Source organism: Danio rerio, chromosome 4 (genome assembly GCF_049306965.1).
Source record: "Danio rerio strain Tuebingen ecotype United States chromosome 4, GRCz12tu, whole genome shotgun sequence".
Taxonomy (NCBI): Eukaryota; Metazoa; Chordata; class Actinopteri; order Cypriniformes; family Danionidae; genus Danio; species Danio rerio.
Window position 1 is genome coordinate 72,316,977 of NC_133179.1, and position 20,524 is coordinate 72,337,500.

The following is a 20,524-nucleotide window of genomic DNA, read 5'->3' on the forward strand; positions in this document are numbered from 1 at the left end:
ACAGTTTTGAAGAAATTTTATTTGATCTTTGTAGAAAAAAAAAAGAAATACATTTTGCTCATCCCAAACATGTACATCTAAGGCAAAATAATCGACCCTCCAATAAATGTTTTACAATTATTTTTCAAAAATATTCAAGCGATTTAAAACGAGTAAGGAAGTATTTCCTATGATGTCTTTTTCTTCAGTTTGGCTGGACTGTTTTTAAGTATGTCTGACATATCAGATTTAAAAGTGTATTATTTTGTACTCTTCTTTTCACAGCAGCTTTATAGTCGATCCGAAAGCAAGTAAAAACCCAGGATAGAGCGGCTGAGTGAATGTGGTCTGTTCGGTGTGGATGAGGCTCATTGATGTGTCAGACACGCTGTAGAAAGACAGAGTTCCTGCTCTGTGATCCACATACACTCCTAATCTACAGCAGCTGAGAGGTGCGTGAAGTTTAATCTGTTTCTTATCGTGAAAAAATAAGGACCCGGAGAGACGGTAGAACAAGCTCCAGGACTGGCGATTGAACCCAAACACGCACTCATCACCTTCTCCCTTCCTCCTGATGCTCTTGTACGCCACTGAAACGGCGAGTCCGCCACTGCCGCTCCAGTCCAGCTCCCAGTAGCAGCGTCCGCACACACTCTCTCTGCTCAGCAGCTGAAGGTGCTGATCAAATCTGTCTGGATGATCGGGATACGGCTGGACTGAGCCGCTGTCGAAGGCCTGTTTGTTTCCTTCAGACAGGCGAAGGCGTTTGTTCGCTGTGTTTGGATCCAGAGTGAGCTGGCGGGAATCTGGAGGAAATCAAAATATTTGTTTCATATTTAATTTTTGTTAAGGTGCGTTACATACACTCATTTGGTACTACTGGGCCCAAAGTGTGCCAAGAATATATCCCCAACACCATTACACCCCCACCACCAGCCTGAACCGCTGATACAGGCAGGCTGGATCCATGCTTTCATGTTGTTGACGCCAAATTCTGACCCAAGCATTCGAATGTGGCATCAGAAATGGAGACTCATCAGAGCAGGCAACGTTTCTCCAGTCTTCTCTCGTCCAATTTTTGTAAGCCTGTGTGAACTGTTGCCTCAGTTGCCTGTTCTTAGCTGAGAGGAGTGGCACCCAGTGTGGTCTTCTGCTGCTGTAGCCCATCCGCCTCAAGGTTCAGTAGGTATTAAGGTATTAAGCTTCAGTAGGAAATACATCAACATACTAATATAAAAGTCTCAGTAACTTCTGCTTCACACGAACTTTAAAGGTGCTGTATGACTCTTCTGAAGCATAAAAACAACATAATATGTCTGCAGACATTTCAGAAACACGCTACGTTCTTGTTTATCTGAAAAACAATGCTGAAGTCAGATATTCCGCTTTGAACATGTGCGTTACGTGTCAGGACATCTGTCTTTGTTCAGTTTAGCCAATTATATTTCAGCAGCTCGGGTTGCCTTGGTGGAAAACAGTGTTTTTAATTCATTCGGTCAGAAAAGCTCTCAGAGTATGCGTCCGTGAGCGAAATGCGACCTCCGGTGGACAGTAGCAGACTCCGAAATGAGACGCAGATTCAGAGTTCCACATGAGGTGGTTTTTAATTAGCACATAATATAAATATTACGAGCGTATACATTAGGTGAGCAGGTCACATTGTAATCCTGTGTCCTGACAACATGCTACATGATGAGATTTGTGGTGATGAGCAATTAGCACCTGACGAAACACGTCAGAAATGTAATTACAGCCATTTAGAAGCACAGAATAGTGCGCTCACTGCACTCCAGCGAAACGGTAAGGTTTATAATCTACTTAATACATATTAAACCTCTTTAACATTATTGAATCACTGATATGTTTTGGCTTGCACTAAGTCACAGTTCTAGAGGTGAACTATCTGCTGCTGTTTTCAGTAGTACGGCAATAAATGTCATGTCAAATGGCATTCATACTCAGATTATTAGCATTTAGCACAGAATAAAGCACATGAGGTGTACCTAAGCGGATCATTGTCCGTTTTCTGTTGTTCAGCTGCAAGAAATAGACGCCGTTTCTAAAATATAAATCTCAGATGTTGGTTAGAGCAAAAACGTTTCCTATTATTGCGTGCTGTTTATTAAACGAATCAAATCAGCAATAAATCGCATGTATTTAGAAGGACCCAGTGTTGGTATAGCACAAAACTCCTGTCACAGGGGCGGTGAGGAAATCTGCTTTAAACAGCTGTTGATTTACTCTCAGTAGAAAGAAAAGTGTTTGTGCACTTACACTGTAAGAAGTCCTCTCTGGTCTTGGGGTCTGGGGTGGGAATGATCTGGATGTATGTCACTGGGGTTGCCAAACAGATTCAAAGAGTCACCATATTATCGCTGTTAAAGGATTCGGTCTAATATTTGAATATAAATAATGATCAAGCACAGGGAGGCACTACCTTCACCAGACACCATTTCCATCTCCTGGTCGCAGGAATCCTTGAGTTTCTCTTTCAGCAGAGACAAAGATTTTGTCACATCCTCAAAAGTGAAAGCAGAGCAGAGAGTGTTGGGTACATCTGTAGCTTCAGGAGAAGCAGACAAACATCGGAAACTCTACAAAGGCAATACAATACAATCATAATAGGGCTGGGACAATAACTTAATGTATTGTAATTCATGGATCGATTCTTAGATTTACACATTTCTGTATGAAATTGATTCTGAGCTTCATTTTCAACAGCAGATAGGCCAGGCTAATTTTTAAACATTAATTTATTCTTAGTTGTATGCAGCGGATGCTCTTCCGGCAGCAACCCAGTACTGGGAAACACCCACTGGCCCAGCTGGGACTTGAACCAGCCACCTGAGGCCACAGTGCTAACCACTGAGCCACTGTGGCTCCCTAGTTTTTAATCATACACTCCTAAAGTCAGCATGAAACAGAAGTCAAATTGACCTTTTTTCCCATATTGTGAAGTACATCCAATTAAAGAGGGCCTAAAATTTGAAATGTATAAGCAGATAACCGATATATAGACCAATAAATAAACAACAATACCGATAACTCTTTATATTTATAAGCCGATAACCGATAAACAGACCAATAAAAAAATGGCCTATACTCATATCGCTTTATAAGTCATTAACTGATACACCAATAAATGAATGACAATGTCGATAACTCTTTATATTTATAAGCCGATAACCGATATATAGACCAATAAATAAATGGCTGATACTCATATTGCTTTTTAAGCCAATAACCCTTATATACACCAATAAATAAATCATAATACCGATAACTCTTTATATTTATAAGCCGATAACCGATATTTACACCAATAAATAAATGACAATGTTGATTACTCTTTATATTTATAAGCCGATAACCAATATATAGACCAATAAATAATTGACAATACCGATAACTCTTTATATTTATAAGCCGATAACCGATAAATGGACTAATAAATAAATGGCTGATACTCATATTGCTTTATAAGCCGATAACCGATATATACACTAATAAATAAATGACAATACAGATAACTCTTTATATTTATAAGCCGATAACCAATATATAGACCAATAAATAACTGACAATGCCAATAACTTTTTATATTTAAAAGCCGATAACCTATATTTACACCAATAAATAAATGACAATGTCGATTACTTTTTATATTTATAAGCCGATAAGCAATATATAGACTAATAAATAAATTACAATACCGATAACTCTTTATATTTACAAGCCGATAACCAATATATAAACCAATAAATAACTGACAATGCCAATAACTTTTTATATTTCTAAGCCAATAAACTATATATACACCAATAAATCAATGACAATACCGATAACTCTATATATTTATAAGCCGATAACCAATATATAGACCAATAAATAACTGACAATGCCAATAACTTTTTATATTTATAAGCCGATAACCTATATTTACACCAATAAATAAATGACAATGTCGATTACTCTTTATATTTATAGGCCGATAAGCAATATATAGACTAATAAATAAATTACAATACCGATAACTCTTTATATTTATAAGCCAATATCCTATATATACACCAATAAATAAATGACAATACCGATAACTCTATATATTTATGAGCCGATAACCAATATATAGACCAATAAATAAATGACATTCCCGATAACTCTTTATATTTATAAGCCGATAACCGATATATAGACCAATAAATAACTGACATTGCCAATAACTTGTTATATTCATAAGCCAATAACCGATATATATATACACCAATAAATAAATGACAATACCGATAACTCTTTATATTTATAAGCTGATAACCGATATATACACCAATAAATAAATGGCTGTCACTGATAACTATGTATATTTATAAGCCGATAACAGATATATAGACCAATAAATAAATGACAATACCGATAACTCTTTATATTTATAAGCCAAATCAAAAATGGTTCTAGGGGAGTTATAAAATGAGCTTAATTCCAAAAAAATGGAGTGTTCCTTTAAGAGAAGCTACCTGCAGGAAGTATATGTGATCGTCTGTTTGTAAAAGCTGCTTCATCTCAGAGTCTCTCCTTTTCATTTCATCAACCTCCTGCTCCAGACGCTTCAGCAGTCCTTCAGCTCGACTCACGGCAGCCTTTTCCTGACCTCTGATCAGCTGTGTGAACTCTGAGCGTCTTCTCTCAATGTAGAGGATCAGCTCAGTGAAGATCTTGCCACTGTCCTCCACCGCTGTCTGTGCTGAGAGCTGTGATAAAACACAATCCTGACATCAGTTGCAGCAGCAGCTCTTCACATCTGCCTACACTGCAAAGTATGCTTTTCTTCCTTAGTTTTTATAACTCTTATTTCAAAAGAGAGAAATCTCTTATGTATATATTTGTTGAGTTACCATAATAACATACCATAGAATTACCACTACAGATTAATTCAAGTTTTTAACTACAGTATTAGTATGGTTGGAATAATGGTGTGATTTTCCTCATGCATGCAGAAAAAAAGGTCTACACAGTTAGTCTTTTTCAAGCGTTCTGGGTTAGCAGATGAACCAGGGATCTGATTATAGCAATTAAAATCTTAAAATGTCAAATTTTTTCAAGATGTTATCCTTTCACCTCACCTTGTGTGACTCGATAGTCTCTCTCAGCTTCTGAATCTCTTGGACTTTTTGCTGGATTCTCCTTAGTAAGTCTTTCTGTTTCTTACTCAGCTGTTCCTGTAGGGCAAAACAAATAATTCAAGTAATAAATAGCCAATAACTGATATATAGGCCAATAAATAAATGTCTGATACTGAAAACTCTTTATATTTATAAGTCTATAGCCATTATATGAAGGCCAATAAAATAAATGGCCGATACTGATAACCCTTTATACTTAAAAGTTAATAACCGATATAATGATATATTGTCCAATAAATAAATGGTTGAGACTGATAACTTTTTATATTTATGGGTTTAAAACGGATATATATATATATATATATATATATATATATATATATATATATATATATATATATATAGACCAATAAATAAATGGCCAGTACTGATAACTCTTTATATTTATAAGCCAATAACCTAAATATATATATATATATATATATATATATATATATATATATATATATATATATATATATATATATATGTATGTATGTATGGCAATAAATAACAGACTGATACTGGTAACTCTTTATATGTATAAGCCGATAACCGATATATAGGCCAATAAATAAATAGGCGATACTGATAACTCTTTAAAAGCCAATAACTGAAATATAAACCAATAAATAAATGGCTGATACTGCTAACTCTTTTTATGTATAAGCCAATAACTGATATATAAGCCAGCAAATAATTGGCCGACACTGATAACTCTTTATAAGCCAAAAACCGATATATATATATATATATATATATATATATATATATATATATATATATACCAATAAATAAATGGCTGATACTACTAACACTAAATATTTTTAACCAAAATATAGACAAATAAATATAAGGCCAATACTAATAACTCTTCATATTTTTAAGCCCATAACCGATATATAAGCCAATAAATAAATGGACGATACTGCTAACTCTAAATATTTATAACCAAAATATAGACCAATAAATAAATGGCCAATACTGATAACTTATTATATTTCATATATATATATATATATATATATATATATATATATATATATATATATATATATATATATATAAAGCAATAAATAACTGACTGATACTGGTAACTCTTTATATGTATAAGCCGATAACCGATATATAAGCCAACAAATAAATGGCCGATACTGATAACTCATTATAAGCCGATATACAAACAAATAAATGGCTAATAATGCAAACTCTTTATATTTATGAGTTTGAAACTGATATTTATTTATCTATCTATCTATCTATCTATCTATCTATCTATCTATATATATATATATATATATATATATATATATATATATATATATATATATATATATATATATATATATAGAGAGAGAGAGAGAGAGAGAGAGAGAGAGAGAGAGGGAGAGAGAGAGAGAGAAAGAGAGAGGCCAATAAATAAATGGCCGATTCTGAAAACTCTTTATATAATGAGTTGATAACCGATATATAAGCCAATAAATAAATGGCCGATACTGACAACTCTAAATATTTATAACCGATATATATTCCAATAAATAAATGGTCGATATTGATAACTGTTTATCTTATAAGCCAATAACCGATATAAAGGCCAAGAAATAAATGGTTGATATTGCTAACTCTTTATAAGCCAATAACCGATATATAAACTAATAAATAAATGACCAATTCTGCTAACTATTTATATTTCATAAAGAGTATATTTCATAAAGATATAAATCACAGATACTAATAACTTTATAAGCTGATAACCGAGATGTAAACCAATAAATAAATGGCTGATACAGCTAACTATTTATATGTATAAGCCGATAACCGATTAGCCAATAAATAAATGGCCAATACTGCTAACTCTTTAGATGTACAAGCCAATAACCGATATATAGGCTATAAATAAATGGCTGATACTGATAACTCTTTGTATATATAAGCCCAAAAATAAATGGCCAATACGGATAACCCTTTACAAGGTGATAACCGACAAATAAACCAATAAAAAAATGGCTGATACTGATAACTCTTTATATTTAGAAGCCGATAACTGATATATAACCCAATAAATGAATGGCCGATACTGACAACTCTTTATAAGCCAATAACCGATATATAAGCCAGTAAATAAATAACCAATACTGCTAACCGTTTATATAAACAAGCCGATAACTAATATACAAGCCAATAAATAAATGGCTGATACTGATAACTCTTTATATTTATAAGCTAATAACCGATATATAAGCCAATAAATAAATGACTTATACTGTTAAATCCTTATACTTATAAGCCGATAATCGAAATATAGTTCAATAAATAAACGGCAGATACTGACAACTCTTTAAACTTAAAACCAACATATAAACCAATAAATAAATGACTGATACTGATAACTCTTTATATTAATGAGTTGATAACCGAAATACATAGGCCAATAAATAAACGGCAGATACTGAAAATTCTTTATATTTATAAGCTGATAACCGATATATAGACCAAATAAATAAATGGCTGATACTAAAAAAATTTTTATAAGCCAATAATGGATATATAGGCCCAGAAATAAGCAACTGATAGTAATAACTATATTTATGTGCAGATAACCGATATATCGCAAACAAATAATAGTGGATAAATGATTTTTTTTTCAATAAGTTAAATAATAGGTTTAAAAATAGGTTAAAAAATACGTTTAAGAAAATCTAAATTTCACCTCTAAAATGTCCTAATATTTTAAATTTAAATGTATTACTATTTCCTTGTCGGGCTGATAAGTATTATCGGCCGATACTGATATGGCTGTCAGTTAGTTGTGCATCACTAAAATGGCTTCATATATAAAGTTTCACCCAAAATCTAAATACATTATTGTCATTATTAATTTCATATTAGCATTTATCGGCTGATACCGATAAATCAGAAACTACTCGAATTACTTAATATATTAATTTCAATATTTGTTTAATTATTATTGTTACTGTATAACAGCGCTGATATGAAATATGAGTAAGCAAGTAAATTATATATTAAATTATATGTAAATAATATTAAAAATAAAAGCCCCATACCTGTTTCTCCGTCCTCTCCTCTGCGGCTGTTACTGTGTCATGGTTTTTATGCTTCTCAATCACACACAAATAACAAATGCACTGCTGGTCAGTTCGACAGTAGATGTCCAAATGTTTATCATGTTTACGGCACATGGCCTCCTGTAGTCGTCTAGTGGCATCCATCAACTTGTGCTGCTTCTTCCCTTTAAAAAAAGTCTCATGTTGTTGGAGGTGACCCGGACAGTAAGAGCTGAGACACACTAAACAGGACTTCATAGCTTTCCTTTTTCTTCCAGTGCAAACGTCGCACTCGACATCACCAGGTCCAGCAAAGCACTGAGCAGACACCTCAGTCTGCTTCAGCTTCTCCAGCATGTCAGCAAACACCACATTTTTGGATAGAGCAGGTCTTGGTGTGAAGGTCTGTCTGCACTGAGGGCAGCTGTAAACACCCGTCAGATCCTCCTGGTTCCAGCAGTCTGTGATACAGCGCATACAGTAACTGTGGCCACAGGGAATGGTCACTGGATCCTTCAGGAGATCCAGGCAAACTGGACAGCTAAACTGGTCCTGAGCCACTGAAATACTGGCCTCCGCCATTTTAGGAACAAGTAAGTGTTAAGTTAGCGGCTTTTCCTGTGTGTGTCCCGTGGGGGAAAAAAAGGTGATTCCTGGTTTCGGTTTTGAAAAAGTAAAACTGTGAGGATGCAGAGCTGCAGGCGGCCTATAGAGGGCGCGCATGTACACACTGTTTTCCACAATTCTGACTTAATAACTCGTAGTTCTGACTTTATGACTCGCAGTTCTGACTTTATAACCTGTAATTCTGACTTTTTAACTGGCAATTCTGACTTTAAAACTTGCTGTTCTGACTTTGTAATCTGTAATTCTGACTTTATAACTCGCAATTCTGACTTTATAACTTGTAATTCTGACTTAATAACTCGCAATTCTGAAATATTAACTCGCAATTCTGACTTTATAACTCGCAATTCTGACTTTATAACTCGCAATTCTGACTTAATAACTCGCAATTCTGACTTAATAACTCGCAATTCTGACTTCATAACTCGCAATTCTGACTTTATGACTCGCAGTTCTGACTTTATAATCTGTAATTCTGACTTAATAACTCGCAATTCTGACTTAATAACTCGCAGTTCTGACTTTATGACTCGCAGTTCTGACTTTATAATCTGTAATTCTGATTTAATAACTCGCAATTCTGACTTTACAACTCGTAGTTCTGACTTAATAACTCGTAATTCTGACTTAATAACTCGCAATTCTGACTTTATAACTCGTAGTTCTGACTTTATAACTCGCAATTCTGACTTAATAACTCACATTTCTGACTTTATAACTCGTAGTTCTGACTTTATAACTTGTAATTCTGACTTAATAACTCGCAATTCTGACTTAATAACTCACAATTCTGACTTTATAACTGCCAATTCTGACTTTATAACCTGTAATTCTGATTAGCTGAACTGATTAGCTGAATTCTGACTAGCTAATCAGTAATTCTGACTTAATAACTCGCAATTCTGACTTTATAACCTGTAATTATGACTGAAAAACTCGCAATTCTGACTTTATAACCTGTAATTATGACTGAAAAACTCGCAATTCTGACTTTATAACCTGTAATTATGACTGAAAAACTCGCAATTCTGACTTTATAACCTGTAATTATGACTTAATAACTCACAATTCTGACTTTATAACCTGTAATTCTGACTTAATAACTCACAATTCTGACTTTATAACCTGTAATTCTGACTTTATAACTGGCAATTCTGACTTTATAACCTGTAATTATGACTGAAAAACTCGCAATTCTGACTTAATAACTCACAATTCTGACTTTATAACCTGTAATTCTGACTTTATAACTGGCAATTCTGACTTTATAACCTGTAATTCTGACTGAAAAACTCGCAATTCTGACTTAATAACTCACAATTCTGACTTAATAACTCGCAATTCTGAAATAATAACTCGCAATTCTGACTTAATAACTCACAATTCTGACTTATTAACTCGCAATTCTGACTTTATAGCTTGCAATTTTGACCTAACAAACTCGCAATTCTAATTGAAATTTTTTACATTGTATTTATTTGTAATTTATTTTTTTTCAGTGGCGGGAATGGGCTTCCATAGAAAGTCTATAAAGAAAGCCCACGTGAAAAAAATACTGTTGTAATTCAGTAAATATAGCATTTGTTGAACCACACTATAGTGTATTATACTGTATATATTATACAATTGTACCACACTTTGGTAATAACTATGCATTATAGTGAACTGATTTACTGTAATGAGTACTGTAGTGCACTTTAGTTTTTACTACGGTAATACACGTGTGTTTTTCTGTATAATAAAGTTGTCGTACTCTTAAGTACACGGTAAAAAATGCTATGATTGATTAGTCCTGACAGCACATGTTTTTAGGCCATTGTAACTTAATAAAGAGTTAATCATGTTCTAACTTAATTTGATATGTTATGCAAGAGATTTTAAGTCAGTTAAACATAATATAAGTTCAATGGACTCAGGTCCATTAACTTTCCCAGTGTTGAATAAGTTGGCGGTTCATTCTGCTGTGACGACCCCTGATTAATAAAAGGACTAAGCCGAAAACACAATGAATGATTGAATAAAAATTATTTTAAACAACAGTTCAGGCCTGTAGCCAGGTTTGGAAGACCCACCTATCACTGACAAAGGTCCAGAATTTGTCCAAAAAATATGCTCATTTGTCCTATTTTGACTGCTATGCCATTACAAATTGTGAAAAGATTGAAAAAGGCTTTGAAAAAGGCTTTAAGAGTGTCGGTTTGGTGTGACTTCAGCTAATCAGTTTTGGTCAATGCTAAGAATTATTTTTCAACATCCAACTGTGCAAGAGTTGTACAAACTGATATAAGAGAAGTCGTCATTTGCTACCTTATTGCTTTTGAATAGAGAAAACATTTTACAAGTAATCTTATTCTGAGAAATGACCAATAAAAAGCTGTGAAGGACCAAAAGCGGCCCATATTAAATTTCATTTGAATGCTAATTTGGTTATTGAATAATTAAATGCACTTCTTCTAGAGGCTTGAAAAAATCGTGAAACTCTAAATTATTAATATGTATGTATTTTTAATCATTTAAATGGCCAAATTCTGACTGAGGAAAGTTAAATGACCAGTTTGTTATTTGCCTAATGAATGAAAATAGGCTACAGTTTTTAGTTTAAAACTTCAACAGATTCCTGTTTTTTTCTAATGATAAATGATGTAATAAATTTGTGTTTTAAAAATAAGTATTATACATATTTTTTATTCTAAATCTTTTGGAAATATTTTTGCCATGTGTGGTTATGATGACCATCCGACAATCCAGCTAAAATAGTGCTTAAATGTCTCTAAAATGCAGTATTTAAATCTCATGTTTAAATAGAAACTGGGGTGTATAGCTGCAAAAAGTCCCATTTTTGAGAAAGAGAACGATCCCTGTCACCAGGCTGTTTTATTAGTCTTCGTTTAATAAAATAATCTTTCAAAGGTTAAACCAATCCAAACTGGCGCATGCGCACAGAGAGCTTCGCGTCCGCTCGCGCAGGTACAGAGTCTGTGAAAGCGTGACGGCTTCGAGCGCTGGACAAACTAATGTAAGTTTCCGAAATAAAGAAAATAACGACTCAATTTCGCCTCAAACATTTTGGCTCCTGTTAATAAACATGAGAAAAGTTTAGTGGGAAGGAATTAAAGAGAAGCAGAAAGGAAAAGTGCTGAGGTTGAGGGAGGAAACATTTGACAGACAAAACACATCCTTCCTCAGAGTCCGGTTTCAGATCAAGAGGCGGCTACAGAAAAGCTCCGTGTCAGGTCTAAAGTGGCAAGATTTCAGAGATGACAGACATTTAGTTTGGTGTTCGACTGTCTTTCTGTTCAACAATGACAATAAGGGAAGATATCTTTATTTCGCTATCCAAAACAACAACAGAAACAATCTGTGGGGCTACAACGCCTCCGCTTTCCGTTTTTGAGAAAGCGAAACTGAGAGGATCCACAGCTTACATATTCCCTACTAAATATTTATGCAGGCTATGCGTTTAAAACGGCGATCTTATTCCTTTACGCCAATAGATAGAGACAGACAGACAGATATAAACTTACTAAAAATGTTGAGTTATTTATTTAAACCAATGATTGAGTTAAACATATTTGGTGCTTTGTTGGGTTATTTTTAACCTTTATGTTATTTATTAATACTCAACCAGTTTGGATATTTGTCACCTTTATTTGGTTATTTATATTTTAACTCAACCAGTTGGATAAAATTTTTGAATTTCAACAGTCAACTGATTTAACTGACGCAGAGCAGCTATGTTGTTTTTGCGCGATAAAGTTTAAGCTCTAGCACTATATATATATATAGGCAAATATATATATATATATATATATATATATATATATATATATATATATATATATTTGATTTGCTATTAATTTGATATATATATATATATATATATATATATATGTATATGTATATATATATATATATATATACATATATATGTATATATATATATATATATATATATATATATATATATATATATATATATATATAATCAAATTACCTCTCCGTGTCGTGTTTTTGATATGCGTTTTATCAGCACTCTTAATTTTTTTGTTTTTTTGTAGTATTTACAAACATAATACAAGAGAATACATCTCACAACAGTTATGAACATAATAAAAATAAATACAATTAAATTAAATAAATTCTTTCAGTCATACAATGTTTAAACATGCCAGGTGTTGACAAAAAAAAATAGGTAAGATAGTGATAATAATTATATAAAAAAAACTTATTCGATCAAATGAAATTTACATAATGCCTCATATGTTTTTTTTAGCTTTTCTGTTTTTTAGCACTCTTGATTATTGAGGATACAAATGCGCAGTTCAACGCTTTCTCTACCTCACGTGTTCATCTCTACAGTTTTTTTTTTGAAGAAATGATATATGACATATTTGGGATATCTGGCCGTCACCTTTAGGACAGCGGAGACATTTATTTATTTACACAATTATATAATTATTTATATTACAATTATATAACCCAATGCATTGGGTTAAAATAACCTAGTTTGGTAATTTGTTGGGGTATTTTAACCAACTATTTTAACAGAGTAGATAGATAGATATAGAGATAGAGTAAAATACTTTGAAAGCAAAGTTTTACAAAATGATTATTGCTATCATTGCCATCATTTTACATCTTTTATAGGTTTATGTTTCTACCTTTTGTAATTATGTTGAATAGTTGCTTGAATAATTATTAATAAATACATTTAGATTATGACAAGAATTCGACACAAAGAGAATAAAAGTCATTACAATATAAAGTCTTTTAATTTACATTTGCATACATCTTTCATAATTTCGACATTTATATCCATTTTACCTTATTTTACCTTAGTTTTATTTCACAGTAATGACTTGGTTCTGTACACTCGTCTATAAATTTGTTGTATGTGGAAAATGTAAATAAAAAATTTTAAATTCTCATATAGGGATAAATAGACACATATTAAGTAAAACACTTTGAAAGTAAAGTTTTACATTATTATTATTATCATCATCGTCATCCCTTTACACTTCTTTGTAGATTTATATATTTATATTTATTTTGTAATTACGTTTATTATTTGCTTCAATAATTATTAATAAATTAGGATTAGATTTAGATTGACAAGAAAATGACATATAGAGAATAAGAAGTGTTTTTAAATTGAACTGATTTACAATTTATTTATACATTTTTATATATCTTTCATAATTTCGAAATTTATATTCGTTTTACCTTATTTTTCATAATTACAACTATAATACTCAATACTTTTTATTACATATTTACACATTTCTTCAACACATTTCTAATCATGATAGTTTTAATAACTCATCTCTAATAACTGATTTATTTTCTTTGTCATGATGACAGTAAATAATATTAGACTAGATATTCTTCAAGACACTTCTATACAGCTTAAAGTGACATTTAAAAGCTTAATAAGGTTAACTAGGCAGGTTAGGGTAATTAGGCAAGTTATTCTATAACCATGGTTTGTTCAGTAGACTATGAAAAAATATATAGCGCAAAGGGGCTAAAAATATTGACCTTAAAATGGTGTTTAAAAAATTAAAAACTGCTTTTATTCTAGCCGAAATAAAACAAATAAGACCTTCTCCACAAGAAAAAATATTATCAGACATACTGTGAACATTTCCTGAATCTGTTCAACATCATTTGGGAAATATTTAAAAAACAAAACAAAAACAAAACCAAGAGCACACCCTCTGAGCGCGTCATAGGCTCAGTGTGTTTACAGTGAATGTCTGGCAGGGTTGTTTAAGACTTACCGTAAAACAGGTTGTAAGTTTCTATTTCTCTGCTCCTCCTGTGTCACCGAATTGCGTAATGATCTTAAGTAAGGTGTGCAGTTTTGCATTCCAGTTCTGTCCGTCACAACGACACGCTCTCATTTCTATTGACAGATCCACTAGCCATTTTTCCCCCCATGTTGTAGGTACCTGGTAAAATGTTGAGCGGGTTTGCCGATTTGAGCCTGGAGGATGAAGTGGAAGACATGGACACATCCGACACACCGTGGTTTTGGTTTTACAAGGCAAAGTGTGGCATCTGGCACAGAGTTGAGGTATCGTCTTGTTTATACACACTAAAAATACATATTTTTGCTGTTTGTTCAAACTACTTATTTAAAATGAGCTGAATCAGCACAATTCCTGAGGTACTTTTTGGGACAACTTAATTGCTTTATGTTCATCCACTTAAATTTGTTAACTTAATGGATTCATGTTTGGACACTTGAAAGAATTGTGTGGAAGGCAGCATTTTATTTTTTACAGTTAAAGCACAGTGAAGTCTGAAACTTCAGCTGAACCTCGCGAAAACGGAAATGCTTGTAGTTTCTGCCAACCCGACTTTACAACATAACATTTCAATCCAGATGGATGGGGCAACCATTACTGCATCCAAAATGGTGAAAAGCCTTGGAGTAACGATTGATGACCAACTAAACTTCTCTGACCACATTTCTAGAACTGCTCGATTGTGCAGATTCGCACTCTATAACATCAGAAAGATCCGACCCTTCTTATCTGAACATGCAGCTCAACTCCTTGTTCAAGCTCTTGTTCTCTCCAGACTGGATTACTGCAACTCTCTACTAGCTGGGGTTCCAGCTAACTCTATCAAGCCTCTTCAGCTGCTCCAGAATGCAGCAGCACGAGTGGTCTTCAATGAACCTAAACGAGCACATGTCACTCCGCTGCTCATCCGTTTGCACTGGCTGCCAGTTGCTGCTCGCATCAAATTCAAAGCTCTGATGTTTGCCTACAAAGCGACTTCTGGCTTTGCTTCTTCTTATCTGCTCTCACTTCTGCAGATGTATGTGCCCTCCAGAAACTTGCGTTCTGTGAATGAACGTCGCCTCGTGGTTCCATCCCAAAGAGGGAAGAAATCACTTTCCAGAACGCTCACGCGAACGCTCACGCGAACGCTCAATCTGCCCAGTTGGTGGAATGAACTCCCTAACTGCATCAGAACAGCAGAGTCACTCGCTGTCTTCAAGAAACCACTAAAAACTCAACTATTTAGTCCCCACTTCACTTCCTAATCTGCAATTGCCTCTCTGGCTCCACCGCTAACTGTACTACTACTACTACAAAAAAAAATTACTAATACTTTCCTTCTTAGACTTTACATACCTGAAACTTGCCTACAGCACTTATTCATTGTTGCTCTTATAGTTGTGTAAGTTGCTTCCTTGTCCTCATTTGTAAGTCGCTTTGGATAAAAGCGTCTTCTAAATGACTGAATGTCATTGACTTTCCTATATTTTAGGGCTGCATGATTAATCGGGTTACTTTTACGATAACGATATTTGTGGCCCACGATCAATAATTAAATATCAATATCGTCACCATTTTTACGACCAAGGCGTTATTTTAATGGGCGGAGTTTACGAATTGTACCGCATCACAAGCATGAGGTGACTGCGTCTAGATTGCAAGTGTTTTTTTTTTTCTTCAAGGAATGCAATGTTGATCAGGTAGCTTTCGCCCCTGTTTAGTTAAAACTTCCCACGGTAAAGGCTGATTTATACTTCTGCGTCAAACGCCGGCGTATGCTACGCCGTTGACGCATAGTCCTTCGCCGTGGCCGTAGCTGAAGTGCACCTCTCAAAAAATGTAACTACACGTCGCAACAACGCGTAGCGCAAGCTCTGTGATTGGTCGGCATGGTATCGCTGACGAGTCTGGGCGGGATCGAGAGCCGCGCGAGCGGCGCTAGCCCAATGTAGCGATTGTTTAAAAGTGTAGAGTCCCATGAAGGAGCTCCGGATGGAAAGTTTTGTTTTGTGTTTACCTCATAGTTAAAGTTGTTGCACGTCCGCCGGTTCCTGCCTCAAAATGAGCGAGTTTGAGCCACTTGTGCATCCCGGAAGTGTTCAGGAAAAGCAAAAGAGCAGCGAAGAAACTCGACACAGAGGAACATTTACACCTCACTGCCCACTAGCGTTTCGGAAGTGTTAATGCAGACCAACAGAGACAGCGCGCAGAAGTATAAATGCACAGCTACGCACGTTGCATGCGCCGTGGGTTACGCCGGTCACTTGACGCAGAAGTATAAACCAGGCTTTACACAACAAACCTCATTAAACACATTAAAAACCATCACAAAGTGGCTGTCATCAGTGGGTAAGAACTCAGGGGAATTCTGCTTTGCATTACTAACATCCCTAAACCAGACAACATTTGTTTTATAAGTTAACCAAATATTCGCGGAGGTTCAGCAGTTTTTTCTGATGCGTTTGCCAGTCATAGACAGAAGACACTGTATTCAACTGTTTCAATGTAAAAAAAAAAGTAATTACGGCCCTGTTCACGCAGGTATTGAGGTTTGTTTTCATCAATCTAACGCTGCTTTTACTATTTACAGGAAAATATTATGTAATTCGAAGTTTCAGATCAATTAACTCAATTTATGAAAAGACTTGCCTGTTTTATGTGTAAATAATGAAATGGATATCTAATTTCCTTTATTTCCAATTAGACCGTGCACTTTATTCTGTTTTACAGTTTTACAGGCATATACGGCTTTTTAAAAATAACGTTCATTTAACAATTGTTTTTAGCACATAGTAAGTATTTAAATTACCTGTATTTTGATTAAAAACTTCAGGATTTAAAAAGGATAAGGAATTGATTGCGCATGCGCAAAAAAAAAGCAATCATTACATGCGTCGGTCTCACGTTTGAGGATAAATTCGCTGCTTTGAATAGAATAAAATTATCAAAAAGCAAATTAAAGATTTTACTCAAAAAATAAAACTTTCTCAAAGGTGTATCTTATGGAAAAACACCAATTGACGAGCGCTGCTTTCGGTTTTAAAAGAATCAAGCAGATTAAAAAAAACGAATTTGCGGAATTTTGCATCGGGGCTGTTAAAAGAGCGTTCGACTTTATAAATTCTTTCGACTAAAATACAACAGCTATTATTATGAATGACAGAATGTAAAGCCGTCTCTCCTGCATGCTTAAACAGCGCGTCCTGCTGTTAATGAGGAGGTGGAGAGAATGCGCTGTTTAGTTCCACCTCAAGTTATTAAAATAAAAACTGACCCGAACAACAAGCTGCTTATCAAGCTCAAAAAGTTACACAACTCTTGCACCCGGGATGCCCAATAAACACGGTATCTTTTAATTCGATGTTTGTGAACTAACCGCAGATGCTTTGTCATGTTGGTCGCGAGACTTTGCTTTATAACCTATTCGTTTATCACAATAATTATGTTTTAATAATCACACAAAATTAATAATTAAGCAATAATTAGATTTGCCATCGTTCTTCACCACATGTAGCCACTCATTTTAGCCAGCCTGATCTCACGAGGAAACGTAAGTATTTTACGTTTTGTCAGTTTAGTGGCTAATTCGAGTTCAGTCGTACGAAAATGTACGATTTTAAAAAGGAGGCGTGGCACCTTACCCCACCCGTCATTGGATGATGAGCAAATTGTACTGAATTGTACGAATTAGATTGTACGAATTCATACAAATTACCCACTAAATCAAAAAGTTACGAATTGCCGTGAGATAGCGTTGTTTTAGCACATCTTGCAGTCCATCTCTAAACAGAAGTTTAGATTATTATTGAAGGTGCTCTGCAGCGGCGAAGTTCCTGGCAGAGTAGCGAGTGGAAAAACATCCACCACATTCTCTGTTTATATTAATTCATGCACTGTGTTTGTCATAAAGTGATTTGTGCTGGTCAGGTGATAAGAGAATTATGTAGAAATACTGAAGCAACATCTCAAGACATCAGCCAGGAAATTAAAACTTGGCCACAAATGGCTCTTCCGGACAGACCATGACCTTTAGCATACTGCCAAATTAGTTCAAATGTGCTTTAAGGACAACAGAGTGAATGTTTTGGAGTGGCCATCACAAAGCCCTGATGTCAATCCTATAGAAAACTTGTGGGCAGAGTTGAAAAAGCTTGTGCGAGCAAGACAGCCTACAAATCTGACTCTGTTACACCAATTCTGTCAGGAGGAATGGGCCAGAATTCCTGCAAACTATTGTGAGAAGCTTGTGGAAGGAGACCCAAAACATTTGACCAAAGTTATACAGTTTATAAACTAAAAAAAGTACCAAGGAAATGTGCGTAAACTTTCGACTGTCTAGAAATCAGTTACAAATTCTCAAAAAACAAATTTCATTACTCTGGCATTTAGCAAATGTAAATCATTTAGCTAATCCTAACAGATCTAAAATAGTAAACTTTTAGTATGATTTACCATCCTTTTATTTAGAGTGTAAGAAATCTTCTGGTTTCCTCTGTATATGCTGAGCACTGTAACTCCATGTCATCCCAACACGAATTTAAAAGTTAAACTTAACATATTTAAGTGGATTGAACATAAAAAAATTAAGTTGTCCCAAAAAAAGACTGAAGAATTGTGTCGATTCAGCTCATTTTTAAATGAGGGATGACTTTTGCTGCTTGTTCAAGCTACTTATTTATAATGAGCTGAAACAACACAATTCCTGAGATTTCTGGAACAATTTACTTGTTTTGTTCACTCGACTTAAATTTGTCTAAACAATTAAGTGAACTTAATTTGATTTTGAGTTAGGATGACAGGAAGGAATTGTGTGAAACCCAGAGTTTTACAGTAAGAAACCTGCTGTTTAACAAGATAACAAAACAAAAAGTCAAAACAAACATCTTAAACTTACTTAATAAAACATAAACGTCTTAAATAAGAAATGCAGCATGTTTCTTATTGCAAAAAAAACTCCACACAATTCCTTTATTTCATCCAAAAACAAACTGATTAATTTAACCTAACAAATTTAAGTGGATTAAACATAAAAAGATAAACAAAACACACCTTAAAAATTTAAACAAGTAGCTTGAACAAGCAGCAAAAATAATCTGAGCAAGTTCCACACATTTAAATGAATTGTGTGGAAATTTAAGTGGATCAAACAGAAAACGAGACTCAAGAATTGTGTTGTTTCAGCAAGTAGTTTGAACAAGCAGCAGAAATCTTAAATATAATGAACATTTCTTAAAGGACGACCCAAAGAATTTTATGTCCAGTGACGATCTGGACCGTTATTACCTCAGAAACCCAACAGGTGTGGTAAACGTGACTGCTGCTGGAGCTCAGTTCGAGGTTAACTTTGCAGGTACTGCATTATTACAATGTACTTACAATCACAACTAGAGCCAAGTGGAAACAGCTACATTTTGGCTGATGTAAAGATCTATGTTACGTGATAGATGTCATCTGTTTAGTTTTTATTGAATGTGTTCATCTTTACTGCAGAAAGCATGCAGGTGAATTTAAAAACTGGGAAAAGCAGGAGGATTAAACGCTCATTTCAGACTGGGAGTCACATAAGGTGAGTTTTTCATTTATTTTATTGAATTTAAATTTTTATCTGCGCAAAAATTGTTGCGAACAATTTATGTGGGCTGAATTTAACCAAACAAATTCAATTTAGTCATGTTCAACTTCATTTGTTTGTTTCAATTCAGCCCAAATAAATTGTTTACAACCACTCAACTTTAAAAAAATAAGTAGTAAATCCAAACAATCATCTTTGAATATTTGTTTCCAGAGTAAATAATTAATTAATTTGATTTATTTTTCACAAAATGTAAAAAAAAAAAATAATAATTCTGATTTCAGCATATCTTTTTAAATAGTCATAACATGATAATATGGCTCACCAGGC

At 34.1% G+C, this 20,524-nt stretch overlaps 4 protein-coding genes across 8 annotated transcripts in view; 1 reads left to right on the plus strand and 3 right to left on the minus strand.

Moving 5' to 3' along the window:
- ftr64 (finTRIM family, member 64) lies at window positions 1–8,926 on the minus strand. Its single transcript, NM_001327814.1, has 6 exons — window positions 8,204–8,926; window positions 5,100–5,195; window positions 4,494–4,727; window positions 2,417–2,573; window positions 2,254–2,313; window positions 1–785 (listed from the first exon to the last, which is right to left on the minus strand). The coding sequence occupies exons 1-6, from the start codon at window positions 8,783–8,785 to the stop codon at window positions 259–261; spliced, it is 1,656 nt and encodes a 551-aa protein (NP_001314743.1). The 5' UTR covers window positions 8,786–8,926; the 3' UTR covers window positions 1–258.
- Window positions 1–20,524, minus strand: part of tmem19 (transmembrane protein 19) — a 1,055,620-nt gene that overhangs the window by 32,673 nt on the left and 1,002,423 nt on the right. The window lies entirely within an intron of this gene.
- Window positions 8,460–20,524, plus strand: part of parp11 (poly(ADP-ribose) polymerase family member 11) — a 20,722-nt gene continuing 8,657 nt past the window's right edge. Inside the window, exons 1-4 of one of the 4 annotated variants that reach the window (XM_009300979.5) lie at window positions 8,460–8,796; window positions 14,746–14,906; window positions 19,858–19,972; window positions 20,113–20,188. In XM_009300979.5, coding sequence (XP_009299254.1) covers window positions 14,790–14,906; window positions 19,858–19,972; window positions 20,113–20,188 — 308 coding nt within the window. In that variant the 5' untranslated portion in view covers window positions 8,460–8,796; window positions 14,746–14,789. Of the gene's footprint in view, window positions 8,797–11,769; window positions 11,847–14,745; window positions 14,907–19,857; window positions 19,973–20,112; window positions 20,189–20,524 lie in introns of those variants that run through there. The other 3 variants (XM_068220826.2, XM_073948886.1, XM_073948885.1) reach the window with 3 other exon arrangements.
- pyroxd1 (pyridine nucleotide-disulphide oxidoreductase domain 1) overlaps window positions 14,511–20,524 on the minus strand; it is a 47,716-nt gene continuing 41,702 nt past the window's right edge. Inside the window, exon 13 of the mRNA XM_068219563.2 lies at window positions 14,511–14,927. The gene's annotated coding sequence lies outside the window, so the exon portion shown is untranslated. The remainder of the gene's footprint in view (window positions 14,928–20,524) is intronic.